Raw genomic sequence first — 21,213 nt, 5'->3', positions numbered from 1 at the left:
TGGCGCTGCAAGCCTGGGAGGTGGGAGAAGTGAAGCAGCTCACCTCTGCCCCGCCTCCTCCCCGAGCACGCAGTTGCTGCTTCACTTCTCCCTCCTCCCAGGCTTGCTGCGCCAATCAGCTTAGGCGCCACAAGCCTGGGAGGCGGGAGAAGTGAAGCAGACACAGTGTGCTTGGGGAGGAGGTGGGGCAGGGATGAGCTGGGGCGGGGAGTTCCCCTGCGTGCCGCCCTCCCCTTACTTGCTGCAGGCGGCCCCCCCACCCCGCGCTCCCCTGCCCCAGCTCCCTCTGCCTAAATGCCAGCGGTGACTGGGGCAGCCGAAGATCCGGCCACCGTGGTCGCTGCCGAAGAAAATGGCGCCCCCCTCAAATCCCAGTGTCCTAGGTGACTGCCTAGGTTGCCTAAATGGTTGCACCGGCCCTGTAGATAGCTAGAACTAAAAATCTGGCTATAAGACCCCGCTCCTGTAGTCACTTATGCAGGAGCTTAATTTATTCCTATCTCCCCGAGGGCCCTGCTCCTGCAAGGGGAGCCAATTTTGGCAACAGTGCTGAACTTATGGGGGGAAAGTGTGTGTGGGGCGAGTCCTGACTGTCAAGTGAGTTGCTTTAATGTAAACAGTAGTGGTAAGTAAGGGGGCCACCAGAGGAAAGGGACGCTGCCCCTATACCTAGTAAGGGCCCCCTGATAATTTGATCACTGCCCATACATCTGGGTGGAGATTAGGGTGACCATACAGCAAGTGTGAAAAATCGGGATGGGGTGGGGGGTAATAGGAGCCTATAAAAGAAAAAGACCCCCCAAATCAGGACTGTCCCTATAAAATTGGGACATCTGGTCACCCTAGTGGAGATCCAGTGATTTCAGGGTCCGGCAACATGGCACTCAATCGTGGGGTCAGGGACTTTCAGTCCCATCCCCCGTTACATGAGACACCTGACGCTTGTACGGCAGCACCGCCCCCCGTTACACAACCTGAGCGGGCTGAGCACGGGGCGGGCACCCCCAGCCCTACATGGGCATCGGCAGCCTCATGCATATGCAGCAGGAGGCGAGTCTATTTAAAGCCAGTCTTGGCGCCACCGCCGCCTCCTGTCCTGTTCCTCCCCCCCGGCCCTGCCCTCGCTGTCTGCAAAGCCGGAGCCCCAGCATGTCAGACAAGCTGCCTTACAAAGTCGGTAAGTGGGGGGGTTCCCTGAGCCTGCGCTAGGCCCGATCCGCGCCCCGCGGGGCCGTGAAAACCGGTGCCGCCGCGGGCAGAGCCCCGCGCTGCATAGGGGCGATCCGGTGGCAAGGGAAGGGATAGAGCAGTGTCCTCCGCCCCCGTGTCAGTTCCTTGCATCCGGGGGAAACGTGGCGCTAGCTCTGAAAACGGCGCCTCTCTTTGCACCTCCCTCCCTTGTAGCCGGGGGAAGCCCCTCGCTTTGCACCGCCCTTGCAGCTAGGGGAGCCCCTCCACTCTGAACCCCCCACTAGACCCTTGCGGCTCAAGGAGGCCTCTCGCTTTGCACCTCCCCGTTGGCCCCTGCAGGTAAGGGAGGCCCCTCGCTTTGCACACACACCCCCAGACCCCCTGCAGGTGTGGGGTGGGGCCTTTTCACAGACATTAGAGCGCTCCCCGGCCCGCCTGTTGTCCCGGAGCGCGCGCTCCCTGGGCGGGCAGTGGCCGGAGCGATCCGCGTGGAGCAGCGGAGCAGGCTCCACGTGCCTGCTGCCGCGCCGGGCGGCTCGTGGGACTTGCAGTTCTCCCCCGCGCTGCCTGGTGTCCGGCTGGCCCCGAAAATACTACAGTTCCCAGGGTGCACCTGGCCGCGCGCGGGCCACACAGGCGACTGACTCTTACTAGGCGCGTTGGAGGGTTTCTTTTTGCGTGTGTTGGTCGCTTCCTGGGGAAGCTGTGGCGGGTTGCTGCATGAGGGAGGCTGGGACAGGACAGCTGGGGAGGGTTAAAAAAGCGGGGATAGGCGAGATTTGCCTATAATTTACTGAATTACATGCAGAAATACTGGAACTAGGGGTGCTGCTGCATCCTCTGACTTCATAGAAAATCAGGGTTTGGAAGGGTTATCTAGTCTAACCCCCTGCTCAAAGCAGGTCCAATCCCCAGACAGGTTTATACCCCAGTTCCCTAAATGTCCACCTCCAGGATTGAACTCACAACCCTGGGTTTAGCAGGCCAATTCCATCATATACAGGGTTTACACTTTGTTTCAATGGCTCTCAGCATTCCCCCGCCCCCAATTGTTCTAGCACAGCTAATTGCATGAAATCAGCAGGAGAGGAAGGTGCTTGTGTGGTAGCTCAGAAGGAACTGAAGAATGGCAGCAGCTGTGATCCCACCATGTAAGGTTAGAGCCACGTCTGACACCCCTTGCCTTGGATCCAAACCTTAGGGAAATGATCTGGCTTTAGCATTCCTCTGTGAAGAATGAGATTCTCTACAAGTCTCAAGTGCCTTTCGTCCTGAAGGAGGCCAGATGGCTTTAATAAATGCAGCACACTGTTTTATCACCTTTGCACAGCAGTCACTCTGGAGTGGAAGACAGCAGCAGTGTAGGATGGGACATGAAGTAAAGCACCCACAGTTGAAAGTGAAGGGGCCGTTTTAACAAGACAGAATGTAATGTTATGAACTGGAATCGAAGTTTTTAAAACAATTGTTGCTACACCTCAGGAGAGGTGTGTGCTGACTTTTGCATCTTTTAGAAATAGGCAAAGGAGTGGAAATAATATAAATACCAGGAAGAGTGAGAAAATAATTAAGTACCTTGAGGTATATTATTTGGCACTGGTGTTGCTGAAATACTGTGTCCAGTTCTGGTGTCCACAATTCAAGAAGGATGTTGATAAATCAGAGAAGAGCCACAAGAGTGATTAAAGGACTGGAACACATTCCGTACCATCATGGACTCGAGGAGCTCAATCTATTTGGGAGAGATTACAAATGCTCTAAAGCAGGGGTGGGCAAATAATGGCCCGCTGGCCATTTTAATCTGGCCCTACAGCTCCTGCTGGGGAGCGGGGTCGGGGGTTGTTCTGCGCGGCTCCCAGAAGCAGCGGCATAGCCCCCCTCTGGCTCCTATGTGTAGAGGCAGCCCAGGGGCTCCATGCTGCAAGCTGCTCCTGCCCCAAGTGCCGCCCTTGCAGCTCCCATTGTCCGGAAACGGTGGCCAATGGGAGCTGCAAGGGCGGTGCTTGTGGATGGGGCAGCGCGCAGCAGAGCCATCTGGCCATGCCTCCATGTAGGAGCTGGAGAGGGGACATGCTGCTGCTTCCAGGAGCTGCTTGAGGTAAGTGCCGCCCAGAGCTTGCACCCCTGAGCGTACCTCTGTGCCCCTACCCCAGCCCTGATCCTCCTCCCACCCTCCAAACCCCTCGATCCCAGCCCAGAGCACCCTCCTGCACCTTCAGCCCCATCCCAGAGCCTGCACCCCCAGCTGGAGCCCTCACCCTCTCCCACATCACAACCCCAATTTTGTGAGCATTCATGGCCCTCCATACAATTTCTATATTCAGATATGGCCCTCAGGCCAAAAAGTTTGCCCACCCCTGCTCTAGAGGCTAGGATTAACGTTCAAAATGATCTGGACAAACTGGAGAAATGGTCTGAAGTAAACAGGATGAAATTCAATAAGGACAAATGCAGAGTTTTCCTTTCTCAGTGGAGTAATCAGTTGCATGCATACATACAAAATGGGTAACGACTGCCTATGACGGAGTACTGCGGAAAGGGATCTGGGAGTGATAGTGGACCACAAGCTAAATATGAGTCAACGGTGTAATGCTGTTTGCGTTTTTTGCAACGTCATTCTGGGATGTAAACAAGACACAAGAAGTAATTCTTCCACCCTAATCTGGTCTGATACGGTCTCAGCTGGAATATTGTGTCCAGTTCTGGGCACCACTTTTCAGGAAAGATGTGGACAACTTGGAAAAAGTCCAGAGAAGAGCAACAAAAATGATTAAAAGTCTGGAAAACATGACCTGTGAGGGAAGATTGAAAAAAACTGGGTTTCTTTAGTCTGGAAAAGAGAAGACAGAGAGGGGACATCATAACAGTTTTCAGGTACATAAAAGATTTACAACGAGGAGGGAGGAAAAATTGTTCTCCTTAACCTCTGAGGACACGACAAGAAGCAATTGGCTTAAATTGCAGCAAGAGAGGTTTAGGTTGGACATTAGGAAAATATTCCAGTGCTTAACCACCCTGACAGTTAGGAAGCAAGTGCCCCAGGGAGGCTGTGGAATCTCCATCATTGGAGATTTTTCAGAGTGGGTTAGACAAACACCTGTCAGGGATGATCTAGATAAGTGGTCACCAACTGGTTGATCGTGATCGACTGGTCGATCCTAGAGGATCTCCCAGTCGATCGTGATCTCCAGTGGTGCTGTGTGGCTGCCACTAAGGCAGACGCCCCGCCTACCCCATCCCCATGCCACTCCCAGAAGCAGCCAGCCCGGGCCTGGAGTGGAGGGGCAATGGTCTCCCTCCACGTGTTGCTCCTGCCTGCAAGCATCGCCCCTGCAGCTCCCATTGGCAGGGAGAGCTGCGGAGGTGGTGCTTGCGGAGAGGGGCAGTGTGCGGAGCCATGTGCCCCCCATTCCCCCTTCTGCACCTTGAACCCTCTCTTGTACCTGAAGTCCCAGCCCTGACCCTCCTCCTAGAGCCAGCACCCTGTACTCCCTCCTGCACTGAAACCCCTGCCCTAGCCCGGAGCCCCCTCCCAGAGCCAGCACCCCATACTCCCTTCTGCATTGTAACTCCTGCCCCAGCCCTGACCCCCCTCACTGAGCCAGCACTCTGAACCCCCTCCTGCACCCCAACACTCTGGCCCAGCCCAGAGCCCCCTCCTGCAACCAAACTCCCTCCTAGAGCTTGCACCCCTCACACGCTCCTGCACCCCAGCCTCCTGCCCCACACTCAGCTCAGAGCCCCTTCCCACACTGCCAACCCCTTGGCCCCAGCCAGGAGCCTGCACCCTCTCCTGAACCCCAACCCCCTACTTCAGCCTGGTGAAAGTGAGTGAGAGTGGGGGCGAGCGAGTGACGGGGGGGATGGAGTGAGCGGGGCGGGGCTTTGGGGAAGCAGTGGGGCCTCGGGGAGGGGGCGGCATAGATCCTGGGTTGCCCTTAGGGTCAAAAAGTGATCTTGGGCATAAAAAGGTTGGAGATTACTGATCTAGATAATACTTAGTCCTGCCATAAGTGCAAGGAACTGGACTAGATGACCTCATGAGGTCCCTTCCAGTCCTAGGATTCTGTTTAGATTAACAAATAGAAAGTTAATGAGTAACTTGATTACAGTCTGTGTAAGTAGCTACCTGGGGAGCAAATGTTTAATAACGGGCTCTTCATCATAGACAAGAAAGGTATAACAGTAGTTTTCAAATTTTTCATTTGCAGACCCCTAAAAATTTAGAATGGAGGCACGGATCCTTCTGTAAATCTTATAAATAGTCCTCAGGGTCCATGGAGCACAGGTTGAAAACCACAGTTCTGTGGTAATGGCAACCTTTTGTGGACCCCTTAGACATCCTGCGGACCCCCAGCGGTCAATGGACCACAGGTTGAAAGCCTCTGGTATAACATGATCCAATGGCTGGAATTTCAAGCTAGATAAATCAAGACTGGAAATAAGGTGTAAATTTTTAACAATAAGTAATTAACCATTGGAACAATTTACCAAAGGATGTGGCAAATTTTCCATCACTGGCAATTTTAAAATCAGGTTGAATCATAGAATCATAGAATATCAGGGTTGGAAGGGACCTCAGGAGGTCATCTAGTCCAACCCCCCTTGCTCAAAGCAGGACCAACCCCAACTAAATCATCCCAGCCAGAGTTTTGTCAAGCCTGACCTTAAAAACCTCTAAGGAAGGAGATTCCACCACCTCCCTAGGTAACCCATTCCAGTACTTCACCACCCTCCTAGTGAAAAAGTTTTTCCTAATATCCAACCTAAACCTCCCCAGTGCAACTTGAGACCATTACTCCTTGTTCTGTCATCAGGTACCACTGAAAACAGTTTAGATCCGGCCTCTTTGGAACCCCCTTTCAGGTAGTTTAAAGCAGACTTCAGGAGTCTGGCTGAGGTGGTTTGGGCGCAGACTCCTGGCTCAAGCTATGTGGCGGCGGGCGCTGGCCCCTGGCTCCAATACCAAGCTCCAGTGGCAGGAGCTGGCCTCCGGTGCTGACCTCTGGCCCCAGCCACCTGACTCTGGCCTTGGGCTCTGAATATGCTGTAGCAGGCGTTGACCCCAGCCATGTGAACCAATGATACCAGCCATGAGGTAGCAGGTGCTGGCCCCTGCTGAGTCCCCAAGGCCCCACATCCATCACCCCTGGCCCCTGCTACCCCCCCCCCCACCATCCAGGGTTTAATTTGTCCTGGGGCTTGCTGAGAAAAATGATATTAAGGAACATGAAAGTATCACAGTCTCCAAGCTAGCTATTAAGTGTGCTGTGATAAGTGATATTAACAAACATACAAGTACTGTATCACTTACCACAGTCTCTCAGCTAGCTATTATGTGCTGTGAAAAGTGACATTAACAAACAAATATCACTTTTCTCTGCTTTATTTTTATTATTGAATCTGCAAAAAAACTACCCTACATAAATAAATTACAATTATTTGGATGTGTATATGTGCATATTTATTTAGGAAAAACAAAGTTAAGTTTGGACTTTGAGGCCATCAAAAAATTTGTTGAGAGAACCTCTGGATTAGGTGATCACCATGGTCCCTTCTGGCCTTAATCTAGGAATCTGTGTATATTAACTAACCGAAGGAGGAAGAGAAGTGGCAAGTTGCTGATGACACAAAATTCTTTAAGTTGATCAAGACTTAAAACTAAGGAGTGTTGTGAAGAGCTCCTTGAGAGCCTGACAAAGCCAGGTAACTGGATAACAAAGTGGCAGGCGACACTCTGTATAGACCAACAATGCAAGGCACATAGGAATAACCCGTTGAAGTGATTTGTTCTGGTGAGAATTGCCTCCATAGGCAAGATTGGCACCAGAGCTCTGTTTTTTGAGCCCTGTTCTCTACCCCGTGGATTTAGGGCAGACGAACTCATGGCCCCAACTTCTATGAGTTCTCTCTAGTGTAAAATTTCTTTGCACAGTTGAGTAAATTACTCATTTTTTTTTCGTTGTAGGACTTGGAAAATGATCCTTTTGAATCAAAGGGTCTAGTAATCCTGCCTAGGCTTGATCATCTTCTTATTTTTCTTGAATGGGGAAGTTGTTCCTAACAGCCGCCAGGGATCTGGAACTGGGCCCTTTTCAACTCATTAGGCTCGTGCATGAAGTATTCTTACACACACATCTTTATGCTCTGAAAATAAATCTGCGCATGCAGTTTTAGACATGTAGGCTGAAATTTGTGAATTCAAGTGCCTACAGTCAAGCTTGTAAGTGAAAAGGGTTGGTAATATTGAAAATTGGGTCGCTTCAAATTTACATGCATAGATAAGGGCCTTAAGTGCTTGGCTTTAGGTACATTTGAAAGTGTGGGTTCTAAAACTTCGCTGAAGAGGCTTTGTTGCATAAAGACCTACGCAACACTATGCAAAGACTTGAGGAGCTGAAGGGGGGGTGGGCCTCCTCTCTCTCAGCTGCTACTTCATGTCCCGCTTGATGGCTCAATAGCACTTGCAGCCAATGCCAACCTGGAAGTGAGTGGATACTGAGGCTTCATGCATTCGAGCCCCAACCCAACCACCTGTCATCCCTCTGTTGCAGCTGACATCAGCCTAGCAGAATGGGGTCGCAAGGCCATCGAGATTGCGGAGAATGAGATGCCAGGGCTGATGAAGATGCGGGAGATGTACGCAGCATCGAAGCCACTGAAAGGAGCGCGTATCGCAGGCTGCCTTCACATGACTGTGCAGACCGCAGTTCTGATAGATACTCTGGTGGCTCTGGGTGCTGAGGTAAAGTAATATCTCGTTTCCTCTTCAGTGTGCCTTTAGGTAACATGGTGGCATGAATATTGGTTTTGTTTTATGTAAATACACCAGAGAATCTTAGCAAACAGCTGCAGTCCCTTCTGAAGAGACTACGCTGCTATTTGCAAACAGATGAGGTGCATCTTGTTTCCCTTCAGAAGCATTGCCTTTCTCCTCTAAAATCCTAATGCCAGTGCCCATTTCAGCCAGGAGGAGGTGCTCGTGGTGGCAGTAACCCATTCCGGTATGAGAGCAATCATGTCCCCACCATGGGGAACGAGGCCAAAGGCCGCTGTCAGATCAGGGTCCTGAGCCACGACACCCAGCACTGTTATCAGAACCTCAAGTGGCTGCCTCCAAAGCAGATGAATCTGCATTAAAAACTAGTCCATGTTGCTTGAAGATCAGCAAAACAAGTTTCTGAATCCATCTGAGTGCAGCCTCTGGCTTTAAAACTGGGCACAACAGTGTTGGGGAGGAAAGGCGAGTCCAGTGTTTACACTGCTAGGCTGGGATTCTGGAAGCCTAGGTTGAATTCTGTGTTTGACCTTGAGCAGGTCACTTGGTTTCTGTGTGCTTCAGTTTCCTCATCTGTAAAATGGAGATAAGAGCACTTCCCCTTCCATCAATGGGGTGTTGAGGATACATTCTCGATTCTGAGCAGCTGATGCCATGGTAACAGGGACCATACAAGTACCTCCGAGAAGTGTGTTGTGATTTTTTTTTTTCCGGGTTGCAAAGGGTGCATAATTGTAAAGTGACCTGTAGACTGTTTGTAAGAGTTTTTCTCCGTGTTAACATACCCACTGGAGACACTGGGAATATCATGCTTGGGTTGTGGGTCCCTCAGTACCAGGAAGATGTTGACAAATTTGGAGTGAGTTCAGAGAAAAGCACTGAGGAGGAGGCTGGGTGAACTGACTCTTTGATGAAAGAAAATGAGCCAAATTTTCCAAGATGCTTCCAATTACGTGCATAAAAGTGGTGCATACATACCACCTACATATGTGCATCTGAATGCTTGTGTTCAGGGGCAGATAGCTGCTGTGTAGGCACAAATATGGAGACACTTACGGGTTGATACTGCAGCCTTTACTTGCATGGGTCATTCCAGTGACTTTAATGGGACTACCTGTGTAAGAATTGAAGGATTGCTTCCCTTAATGAGCTAATTAGTTTGAATAAGCATGCAGAAACCCACCACTGTGCTTGTTAGGGAGGACAGTAAGAATACAAGCAAACAGCCCTTTCAGCAATAGCTTCTGTGTCTCTATTATGCAAAAGAAATTCTAGAATAGGTTGGCGCATTAAAATAAGCACACAAACACTCTGTTCAGTGCAACCCCGCTACGTTATGGTACCCTTCTAGGTGCCTGAACCTAGTTACGAGATTTGTGTGTGGAAAGCAGTTAGGCCAGCAGGAAAAGCACAGAGAAGAGCTGGGTGAGCAACATTTTAAACTCTTCAACTGCACGGAGCATTTCAGCTGCATTTCTGGCTATTCCAAGTTTCTGCATGTGCCTTGTTTTGTGCTCAACATAACAGGCGCTCCTTGAAAATCTATTCCAGATGTATCCACTTTGTACTTTACCTAAACTTTTAGTTAGTACCCTGCCATATTCTGCATTCTGTGAACATCAGTAACTAGGTCCCTCCCAAACTCATGGTCCATTTTTGTAAATTTCCTGGTCATAGAATTTTTTTACAAAATCTTGAATTTCATGGTTTCAGATATTTAAATCTTCAATTTCACGGTGTAGTAACAAAGCGAGAATATGTATTTAAAAACAGCAAAATATAAACATGTAAAGCCCTTACGTCAGCATTTCTCAAACTGGGAGTCTCGACCAAAGAGGGGGGTCGCAGTATTGCCACCCTTGCTTCTGCGCTGCCTTCATAGCTAGGTGGCTGGAGAGCAGCTGTCCGGACGCGCAGCTCTGAAAACAGCACTGCCCCCAGCAGCAACACAGAAGTAAGGGTGGCAATACACCATACCATGCCACCCTTACTTCTGCATTGCTGTTGGTGGTGGCACTGCCTTCCGAGAACTGGGCGTCCAGCCAGCAGCTGCCACTCTCCAGCTGCCCAGCTCTGAAGGCCGTGCAGAAGTAAGGGTGGCAATACCATGACACCCCCCCCCCCCACACACACAGTAGCCTTGCAGTCCCTTTTGGGTGAGGACCCCCAGTTTGAGAAACACTGTACTTCTGTATACTTTCACCCTGTATATAGTATAGGGTAAAAGTACACAAAAGTTCAGATTTCATGGGGAAGGCCAGTTTTGCTATCCGTGACGCATTTTTCACCTCTGTGAATTTGGTAGGGCCCTATCTAAACTTAGTATATGCAATGGAATGTGTGTCCAATGGAATCTTTCACATTTAGTGAGGTTTGATCATGTGATGCATTGTGGGTTTTGATCACTGAGAAAAGGAACCTACCTTAAAACAGCCTGGCTCTCCTACCCTGAGTGATTTTTCTAGTGGTCCTAGTTAGTTGCCTAGTCTCTCCGTAACCTCTGCAGATGTTCTGAATGAGGCAGGAATTTGGGCTGACTTACTCTCCTCCTTGCTCCCAGCTCCTCTTCATTTAGTGCCTAGAACTAGAACAAAGACTGCTTTTATTTTGCCTGTTTAGGGAGTTTGCTCAACAAGTAAAACTATTCTTGGGTTATGTTCCAGGTACAGTGGTCAAGCTGCAACATTTTCTCCACTCAGGACCATGCTGCTGCTGCCATTGCTAAAGCCGGTATTCCTGGTAAGTCCTCTGTGGTCTCATTTGACTCTAAGTGGTTTAGGCTGCCTGTTTTAGCTAATCAAAGTATGTGCAAATCAAGCTCTAAGAATACATTCCAGGATAGAAATAACCCTCTGAAGCAGTGTCTGTTACACCACAGGGAGTTTAATCCAAGCTGGGTTGTGTCTGACAGCAATCCATGTACCTTGGGAATGACTGCTGCTGCAATACAAGCTCAAGGATCTAGGTTAGCAGCTTTCTTAATTCTGTTCACTAAGGCTGTCTATACCGCAGCTGAGAGCAAGCTTGGGTAGACGACCTCCGGTAGCTCAGCTGAAGCGAGTGCACTAAAAATAGCAGCATGGACGTTGTGGCTCAGACAGCAGGTCAGGCTCTGAAGCCCACCCAGAGCTGCAACATCCACACACTAGTGCTAGCTCAAGCGGCGCTCAGGTGAACCTGTCTATCCAGGCTGGGAGGCTCACTCCCAGCTGCAGTGTAGACAAACCCTAAGGTGATTAAACTGTCAGAGATGATAAAAATGAAGGTTGCATATGGTGTTTACAGCAGACCCAGGGCTAACTGGCTAAAGGGAACATGCTGGTCCAAAAATATTCAATGAAGTGGTCTTTCCGGTTGACTGCAATGGCAGCATTTGAGATGTGTTGAGCCCAAAGCTATGCCTGCAGTGTTGTAGACTACCATCCCCAAAGCTCTTTAGCAGCTAAACTCTGCTGTTTTAATGCTGCTGTAGGTTGGAAGGTGATAGAAGCTGAAAGCTCTGGTATCAATATAAACATGTGCTCTGAAGACACCTTAGTGTGACCAAGGCTTATCAGGCTTGGGAGTTGTCCCTGCTTTAAGTAACTTTTCTTCTTTCTTGGAAGAGCAGCGGTTGATGCTACAATCTCAGGTGTTTTGCACCCCCTCCATTAATATAATAGAAATGTGCGGCCTGTGACAACTTACCAAAATTAGCGGAGTGGCCCCCCTGTGAAAATTATTTCCCACCCCGGCCTGTTGGATTGTCCTCCACCCTAGTGCAGGTGTCCAGTGGGAAACTGAATGATCTGTTGGGAGTGGCTGCCTCTGTTTCTTCTCCAACAATGACACAAGAAAGACACTCATTAAATATTCATCCATTCCTGATGCTTATTTCCTACCTGTGAACCTAATTGGTTGAGGTCACAGTAGGTTCTTGTTGAAGTGACTGTGTCTCACAGACAGCTGATGAAGGCTTTGCTAAGGAGGAGAAGCAATAGGACCTGAGCTCTTGCATAAGTATAACGTGGAGCCTATACTTATGCAACTGCCTTTAGTAGTAAAATATTAAAAGAGAAAGTGCCATATAAGCAGAATCGTTTCGGTTCAGTGTTTTTCAGAAATGTGATTTATCAGCAGCTCTTCACACAGACCATGGTGGTGATGAAAAGGGCAATGCAGCCAGTGCTGTTGATCAATCAGAGCAGCATTTTCTAGTGGCTAGGTAATAGGTAACAATTGGAGATATACCAATCTCCTAGAACTGGAAGGGACCTTGAAAGGTCATTGAGTCCAGCCCCCTGCCTTCACTAGCAGGACCAATTTTTTGCCCCAGCTCCCTAAGTGGCCTCCTCAAGGATTGAACTCACAACCCTGGGTTTAGCAGGCCAATGCTCAAACCACTGAGCTATCCCTCCCCCCTAGAGCAGAGCAGTGGGAAGCAGGATTACTGGGTTCTCTTCCCAGCTCCACTAATGACTTGCTTCAGTATGTAAGACAAATTACGTAAGCGCCCTGTGCCTGTTTCCTATCTCTAAAACGGGGGTGATATTCACCTTCATAAAGTCTTTCAGATCCTCTGAATATGTTGGCACCTTGCAGCAAAGGCTTGCTGAAAACTTGCAGGGGACGTTTCATCATCTGCCCTTATGGTTGCTTTGTCCCCAGGGGAAATGATGTTTAAGGGCCAGATTTAAATCCCCAAACTGAGAACGAGGGCGAGTCTACACTTAAAACACTGCATCGGCACAGCTGCACCGCCACTGAAGTGCTTTTAATGAAGAGGCTAAGCTGATGGGAGAGAGCTCTTCCATTGGTGTAGTTAACTCACCTCCCCGAGAAGCTCTCCTACTGACATAGTGCTGTCTACACGGGGGGTTAGGTTAGTATAACTACATTGCTCGGGAATGTGGATTTTTCAAACCCCTGAGTGACATAGTTATGCCGATACAGGTCTGTAGTGGAGACCAGGCCTGAGAAATGAACTAAACAAAAGCAGTTTGACTGTCCTTCTCAAACATTTGTGTTTTTTGTGATAGTGGCATTCTCGTGTGTGACAGGGAAGTCACAGAATTCTGGAGTTAGTTCTCAGCCAAAAATTGTACAATCTCATGGCTGTGCATGCCAGTAGTTCCGTGACATGAGACCAGGCTGTAATAATGGCCAAATCCATTTTCTACCTCCCTTTGTGAAGGGATTCTCTTTCATTCCTGCTGTAATGCCTGTTACTATGAAACTCCCATGGGCCATTTGGGGTTAGGCTTCTCAGATAGGATTTTTTTGTTTGTTTGTGGCAATTTAAAACTGTCTAGTCCTTCTCTTTAATTTGTCCTGTCCTTGTATGCCAAGGAATTCAGACAGGAGGCACACCAATCAGGAGGCATGGTCCATTTTTCTGGCATGTGATGTCACTCATGCCATAGTCAGAGTCTCCAAGGTTGAAATGGCCCCTCCTCCTCCAGTTTCATCTCGGGAAGTTGAATCCCATTGCCAGAGAGCGAGTTAAGGATGGGGTGCTGGCCTCACTGCTCAGCTTCCGCCTTGAATTTTCTTTCTTTGTGGGTTCAAGTCCCCCTTCGGGTTTTCTAGTTGTGCTTTGCGTATTGAACCTCCCTGACCCCAAGGTGTAGAGATACATGGCACCTCACACGTGGCTTCGCAGAGTGCATCTGTGGAAGGAGTGGTAGCGAGATGGACTTGCCTGCCTGTACTGAACAAAGAAGAGCGCATGAGTTTGCAATGTATTACATGTCCTGTGGCAGGAGATGTAAACATTACTGGATGCGTCTCTGCAATAGCTGAATGCCTGGGGTGCCTAGTGAGGCATGATGCCAAGTGCACAAATGCCTGGGAAGGAGCAGGAGCTGTTAGTGGCTCTGAAATTGGGAGAAGGTGGGGAATGGTCGAGTGTCTGTACAGCTTTGTTTTTCTGTCATATTTGCTTTTGCTAAGTAGTGTCTGGCAAGCTCTGGTCAAGGTCCCATAATTTTGTGGCCTGGAACCTGAGGCAAAGCTAGTTCTATCCTGCTCGCTCTAAGAGATGCTTCCGTTTTCAGCTGCAAACACAGTAATTTCTTATCACTGCCTTCAGGCTGGATTGCTCCTGACTACTAGGGCAACCCGTATCATTTGGCTCTGGTACTGAGTGCTGCTGATGGGGATCTGATTTATACACTCTAGTATGGACACACATGCTTGTGAAAGAGACCCGACTAATTACGCCTTCTGTTTATTGCGGTGTAGTGTTTGCCTGGAAAGGGGAGACCGACGAGGAATACTTGTGGTGCATTGAGCAGACCCTCTATTTCAAGGATGGGCAGCCGTTGAACATGATTTTAGATGATGGTGGGGACCTCACCAACCTGGTTCATACCAAACACCCACAGCTCCTGAAAGGTAACTATGCCCTGTGTTATGATTAGATGTTGTAAAGGAGAAAAACATTCACATTTGACTCACCATCCAGACAATAAGACTGTTTCCATTTCAGTGGGAATCTCTAGCTCCAAGTTGGGCGGGACAGATATGTGCCAATAGGCTCTGATCTAGCCTGTTAAATTGTTTAAAGATTATTCAGGACTTTAGCCTCTTATTGACACACATTTCTGTTTTCAGCTCAGCTCTGTATTGTCCCCACCTTTCCCTGTGCCCCTATCACTGGGAGTGGGAAATGACATGGGTACCTGTCATAGGAGCTTTTGGTGGTGCTGACCTCTAGCTTGTGACAGGGTGCTCAACTCAGCGGTAGGGTGGCGTCCCCTTCTAGCCATTCTGGGGATTGGCTTTGCGAGGTTGACGTCCCTTCCCGTGGTTGCACACCATCTCTGCATCCTTCTCAGTCTGGCTGCAGCCCCTCTCTCGCTCCATGAGCTGCTGCTGCCTCTTTGTGACTTGGCCATCTGGCCAGGTCACTATACGTGTTTTCCCCTTCCTGGGTATCAGTCATTCTTCAGCAATCTTGAGCAGTGTTCCCATTCACTGCTTCATTGCCACTTCCTTGGTCCTAAGCAGTCTTCCCCCTCTCTGCCCCAGGGTGCCATGTCCTCACTGACTGGCAGGGGAGCCTGGGCCCACCCTCTACTCCAGGATTTGGCTCAGGGACCCTCTAGTTGGGAGCTAAGGTCTGCTCCCTTCTAGACCTTACTGCTTTTCCCTGAGACCTGGCCTTACCGTGTAGCACTCCCTGTCCAGGTTTGCCAGCCTCTCAGCTCCCTCCTTGGGAGTGACTGTCTCTACCACCTCCAGACACTCCTCTCTTCTCCTAGGGAGTGACTGCAGACTTTTCCAGCCCCTTTCTGCTCTGAGCTCCTGGGCTTTATACAGGCCCCTCTTCTTCCTTCACGGGTGAGCTACCTCCTAATAAGCTCCCTCCACACAGCTTATATCACCCTCATTTGCTGCTTAATCGGCTGGCTGGGCCCACCTGGCTGAATTCCGCCCTCTCCCAATCAGCGTGGGGAGTACCTCCCATCGCATAGCCCGCTGTTCAGGTCTCCTCCTCCTCTCCCCCCCCCCCTCCCCCCCCGTCCTCATCTAGCAGTTGCTGCCTGCAGTTGTGGGCTTTTGTTGTCACCTTAATACATTGTCTCTGCTGCCTCTGTTTGGGGTCACTGGATGTAGCCGTGACCACCTGCAGTTTTTCTTCAGAGAAAGATGCTGAAATCAGTTTTCTGCAAGATGTAATGTACAGGGGACAGGCTCTTACCCTATTAATGTCAGCAGTCAAAAGGACTGGTGAATTCCATAGTGATCGAGATCATGTCGTGAAGAATCAAACTGACAGAGCAGGTCATCGTGTTAATACCACAGAAATGATAGATTAGCGTGGGTGGTGCTAATGCGAGGGGTAGCTAATGACACATAACCACCGAACGAGGCTTATCTGACCAGTGAATTTAGTGCTTATCGAAGTGATAGACGGGCAACACTGCACCATGGAAGTAGAATGTCAGTGTCTTTTCTGCAGTTATGCAAACAAAGCTACTCTGTACCTGCAACACCCGGTGCTATCTCAATCCAGAGAGCCCCTCGGACAGTTCTGCTCATGCAGCTCATCCTGAGCTGCAGCACCCCTGCCGTTCCATCCTCCGCCTCTTAGAAACCTGCCCATTGTGCCAAATGCTCTGGTGCCTTTGGTTTGTGGACAAGTGTTCCTTGGGGGCTAAACTGAGACCATTCAATTCATTTCCCTTTGTCATGGTCCTCAGAGGTGAGACTTCTGCAGTAACCCACTGTACCAGCTCTGCTCCTGGTAGCAGGTCAGTGCTCACTAACCAAAGATTGGTCTCTGTGGAAACTCTAATGAGGTTGGTCTGTGGCCATTGTGCGTCCAGGGAGCATTGGACTAAACAGTAGGAGAGCTTTCCTGGAAGGTGTACATTGACTCAGCGTTAGGTGCCTTGAACTCACTTCTCAGAACAGAAATCTGCACTTAACCACTTTACTGCTGTAGGACATTCAGTGGGAGCTGCATGAAACATCCCCTTCCTCCCCCACTCCCCCCCCAATCATGAAAACAGGCTTGTGATCACAAGGGCTTGTGCTGCTGTTCTGAGGTCACCACAAGACAGAGCAAGGCACTGCCTGTACAGGTCATGCATCGGTACTTCTGTGCCGTATCTGACAAGAAGGGCAATGCCAGGATTCTTAACGTGTTTCATTGCTTCCAGATAAATCATTTCCACATGCAGAGACCCTAAGAAGGAGCAAGACTCAAATTGTAGACCTATGTCCTCCTGCCAGACTTGTCTTCTCAGGGCTGAGGCTGAGGTAGCTCTGATGCATCTGCCCTCAGAGCTTAAGCCACTTGCAAACTGAAGATGTTTAGCAAGAAACTTCCCCCACTGGGAGGTCCTTTTACTATGGGATTTCTTGCACCTTCCTCTGAATCATCTGGTGCTGGCTGCCATGAGAGATCCAATATTGGAGTAGATGGGCCAGTAGTATGGTCTGGTCTGGCCGATCCTATGATCTGCTATGTAAGCCCCTTCTTTCCTCGATGGAGATATCTGTGCCAGCCTCCAAGGATGAAAGGAGAGTGTTGGAGGCCAGTCATGACTGCTTCACCTGAGGAGCCACAGAAAGATGTGGAGGAGTTGGCTAAAAGAACTACAGAGGTAGTGCGATGTCTCAGTGCAAACAATGTGGTTCTGACCTGGGGAAGAGAATGAATCAGGCAGAGAACAAAAGCCCAAGTGTAAATAAGTCTGGGTGACTTGGAGAAATGAAAGGATCAAAAGGGCACCTGGACTTATGGAGGAAGCATGGGTGCAATCTCTTTATACGGTGCTCTTGCTTTTTGGGAGATGGTTCCCTCCCATTCATCAGCAGAGCATTTCTGCCTCCTGCAGATGGGTCCTATAGCGCGTGTGCGTTATTGTGAGGGCTGATCTTCTTTTGAGGACGAGAAGGGACGTGATGTGACATGCCTCCTTTGGCGCTGCTATCTGCTAGGACCTACCTCTCGTCCCTCTCCCTGGGAAAGGGGAAGGTGCGAGTGTTTAACAGACATCCGTTGTCCAAAGCGATGGCCACTGACGTTAAGTGTATCAACAAGTGACTGCTGCTCATAAGGGTAGGCTGGGGTTGGGCAGAACTCTTCCTAGTGCTGGAAGCCTTAAACTGAATTCCAAGAGAGGATTGTCCTCTCCTGGCTTTAATTAAAAGCAATCTGAGCACAGAACACATAGTTCAGACCTGATGGCCTGGGGTCACCAGCAGTTGGAAAGGAGACTCTATAGCTCATCAATAACAAGTTTTAGCGGGCTTAGTGCTGCAGCATTTGCTGTCGAAGACAAATTCCCAGAGAATTTCCCTGCGGGTAATTTGCCTGCACTCATCAGTGGTGCAGTTAGAGGTCAGCATGGCCTTCAAGCCACTAGCTGAATGTTAATCTAAACAATTTAATCTACCCTTAAAATGGAATGAGTAAAATCCGTCCAGTAATGGAACACACATGAGAAGGAATAAACTTCATGAAGCAGTTCAAAGAAGGATGGCATTGTGATGCCTCCCTGGAGGGCTGGGTGGCTATTCTGAAAGGAGAGAGACATGCCCTGGTGAAGAAATATACAAAAGGGAAACAGTCAAGCCTTCCAATTTTAAGCGCTCAGGAAGGTGTTTTTTGAGTTTAAATTGCATTTTTATGACCATATTGTGAGGGGAACCTATTATCTCGTCTGTTTGGTCAGTTGTGTAAGAGCTCAGTTAACCATTGGAGAAGTGGGCAGTAAGTCTTAACCTTAATGCAGGGCTTCCATGTCGTTTAGCTCAGGTGTAAATATGATGCCATCTGGAGAGGGGGGCAAATCTTTGCTGGGAGAAGGAGCCTACTGAGTAGTGTAACAGAGGTACTTGGTACATTAAGAATTGGGTAGGAGGTTACAGATGACTGGGAAACTTGTGAATGTTAGAAATACCAGCCTTGCTAAAAGATATAACCTGTAAGTCTGCTGCAGCTGCTCTTTGGGTCTCAGAATGTACTAGCGGAGATGGAGACAGTACATACCTAGAGGCCACATTAATATAGAGGACATGGTAATAGGCACGTTTATTAAAATGTGCAGTAATTAATACACTGGGTCTAAATCATCCTGCAAAGAGGGAAAAGGTCCCACCTGAACTTGGGGAGCAAACTCCAACAGCTTTTTGTAGGAAACTGGCCAGAGCTGCAGCATTTAGGGCTGTGCACAGGTTATCCTCTAGCTTCAGTCCTAGCCCTTCTGTATGGCTGTGCAGAGCAGTGGTTTTCAAACTTTTCTCCTCATGACCCAGTTGAAGAAAATTATTGATGCCTGTGACCCAACATAATATCTTTTGACTAGAGTTTTCATAAAATCATAATATTGCAATACATTCCAGCTTAAACTACTTTACGTAACTAACATTAGACACTAGCTGTAGTAAGTCTGTGGTAAGGAGTGTGGGATGTGGCCCAGGGTAGGGCAGAGGGTGGGGTACAGGGGTGAGGGCTCTAGGGTGGAGCTGGGGTTCAGGGTGCAGGAGGGGGCTCAGGGCTGGGGGCAGAGGGTTGGGATGCGGGCAGGGGGGAGGGCTCTGGCTGGGGGTGCAGGCTATGGGGCCAGGGATGAGGAGTTTGGGGTGCAGGCAGGCTGCCCCAGGGCTGGGGCCAGAGGACTCCCCCCAGCCCTCTCCTCGCTGGCAGCAGCTAGGTCCAGGGGAGGGGCGCCTCTCTCTCCCCACCCAGCAGCAGCAAGCACCGGGGCTGGGGGAGAAGCCCGCAGCAGCCCTGCAAGCCCTAACTTGCTCCCCTCCCCAGTTCCTGCCCACCCCCTACCTCTCTCCTCTCCAGGTCCTTGCTGCACAGCCCTTTACAGCAGATGTGTGGCAATGTTAGAATTTGGATCAGCAAGGTGACCCAGTGCCTGACGTTCCATGACCCAGTCATGGGTCGTGATCCGTACTTTGAAAAACACTGATGTAGAGTGCTTCTACAGAAGCTCAGCCACTAGGTGGCTCCCCATCCATTTTCTCTCCAGGCTGCACCAGATGCTTCAACTCCCTGACACCACAATTAAATCAAAGTGCCCTCTGGGAACATGAAAGGATAAGGGTAGCACAGAAAGAAGCCAGGATTCTGATAGCCTTGCTAGTGTGGGAACAGAAATGCTAGGATTAAGGTGTAAGGACCTCATATCTGGCGTTGGTGTAGATATGAAGTGAGATGGCCTCTTTCAGATGAGGTGTACATCAGCCAGAAATCCATAGAAAGAGTGGGAGTTACTCATTCCACTTCAGCTTTAGGTGGGTCTGGCCAGGGGATCTAACTTGTGCATCATCTCTGAATTTGAATCTGGGAGAGTCTGCATACACCAGTTTAACTTGCATCATTTTCCAAACTGGTTTAGTGAAATTGATGTGAACCGCTGTGCAGATGCTCTGATTTTGGTTAGAGTGGTTTATTTTGGTTTCGCTTATCACAATTCCTGATCTGTTTAAACTTACTAGAAATAAGTCTACCGTAGTTTAAACCAAAACAAGTGTCCATGTAGCCCTTTGCTCCGGTTCCACTAAATGGATTGAAAAGAACACCTGAAGTTAAACTGGTGAAACTTGCTGATATAAATGAGCCATACAGTGGTATAAATTTACTGTCTTCCAGTCCCCCCTCAATGATTAGTGGACACTGTGTTAGGTTCTTCCTTGATTTAAACTTTTTGGACTCCTCTGAGTTTGGTCCTTTCTCCCTGGGGAAAGCATTGGAAACCCATCCCTGCATCATAAATTCTTTGTTGCTCACTTCCTGCCATAACTTTCCTGGTCACTCTTGCTTACCAAATCTGTGTTTTAAGCAGGAGTTCCCCATATTTGCATGTTTTCTTTCCATGATCTTCCAGTGAAGTTATGACAGACGAGTCATTACATTAACGTCTCCAACATCATAAATGCAAGGTCGCATTCCTGGAGGCACTTGGGTGTGAGAGCTCTTGTTCCATCATATGTGCGAGTGGGGTCCTGAAGCCATTTGGCAAAGTCTTGAACTTTTTTGCACAAACATTTGTGTATTTTTGGCACTAACTTCCCCCTCCTGCCACCCCCCACAAAAAGAGAAGTCCCTCTGCAAAGGATCCCTAGAGTATGTCTACACTACAGGATTACTCCGATTTTACATAAATCGATTTTTGGAAACAGACTGTATAAAGTCGAGTGCACGCGGCCACACTAAGCACCTAAATTCGGCGGTGTGCATCCATAGTACTGAAGCTAGCGTAGACTTCCAGAGCGTTGCACTGTGGGTAGCTATCCCATAGTTATCCCCTAGTTCCTGCAGTCTCCCCCGCCCATTGGAATTCTGGGTTGAGATCCCAATGCCCGATGGGGCAAAAAACATTGTCGCGGGTGGTTCTGGGTACGCGTTGTCAGGCCCCCTCCCTCTTCCTTCCTTCCTCCCTCCCTCCCTCTGTGAAAGCAACGGCAGACAACTGTTTCACGCCTTTTTTCCTGAGTTACCTGTGTGGATGCCATACCACGGCAAGCATGGAGCCTGCTCAGCTCAACGCAGCAGCCATGAACATTGTAAACAGCTCGCGCATGATCGTGCAGTTTATGCTGAACCAGAACCTGCAAAACCAGGCGAGGAGGAGGCGGCAGAGCGGCGACGAGAGTGATGAGGACATGGACAGAGAATTCTCTCAAACCGCGGGCCCCAGCGCTTTGGAGATCATGGTGTTAATGGGGCAGGTTCATGCCGTGGAATGCCGATTCTGGGCACAGACTGGTGGGACCGCCTAGTGTTGCAGGTGTGG

At 49.4% G+C, this 21,213-nt stretch overlaps 1 protein-coding gene across 2 annotated transcripts in view; it reads left to right on the top strand.

The window, feature by feature from the left end:
• Positions 1–1,020: 1,020 nt before the first annotated feature.
• The window catches only part of AHCY (adenosylhomocysteinase), a 56,126-nt gene continuing 35,933 nt past the window's right edge, over positions 1,021–21,213 (top strand). The window contains exons 1-4 of one of the 2 annotated variants that reach the window (XM_039499165.1): positions 1,021–1,177; positions 7,746–7,936; positions 10,633–10,708; positions 14,192–14,344. In XM_039499165.1, coding sequence (XP_039355099.1) covers positions 1,033–1,177; positions 7,746–7,936; positions 10,633–10,708; positions 14,192–14,344 — 565 coding nt within the window. In that variant the 5' untranslated portion in view covers positions 1,021–1,032. Of the gene's footprint in view, positions 1,178–1,514; positions 1,531–7,745; positions 7,937–10,632; positions 10,709–14,191; positions 14,345–21,213 lie in introns of those variants that run through there. The other variant, XM_039499166.1, reaches the window with a different exon arrangement.

The sequence above is a fragment of the Mauremys reevesii genome, linkage group 13, assembly GCF_016161935.1.
Source record: "Mauremys reevesii isolate NIE-2019 linkage group 13, ASM1616193v1, whole genome shotgun sequence".
NCBI classification, from domain to species: domain Eukaryota; kingdom Metazoa; phylum Chordata; order Testudines; family Geoemydidae; genus Mauremys; species Mauremys reevesii.
This window is presented reverse-complemented; position numbering and strand designations above follow the sequence as displayed.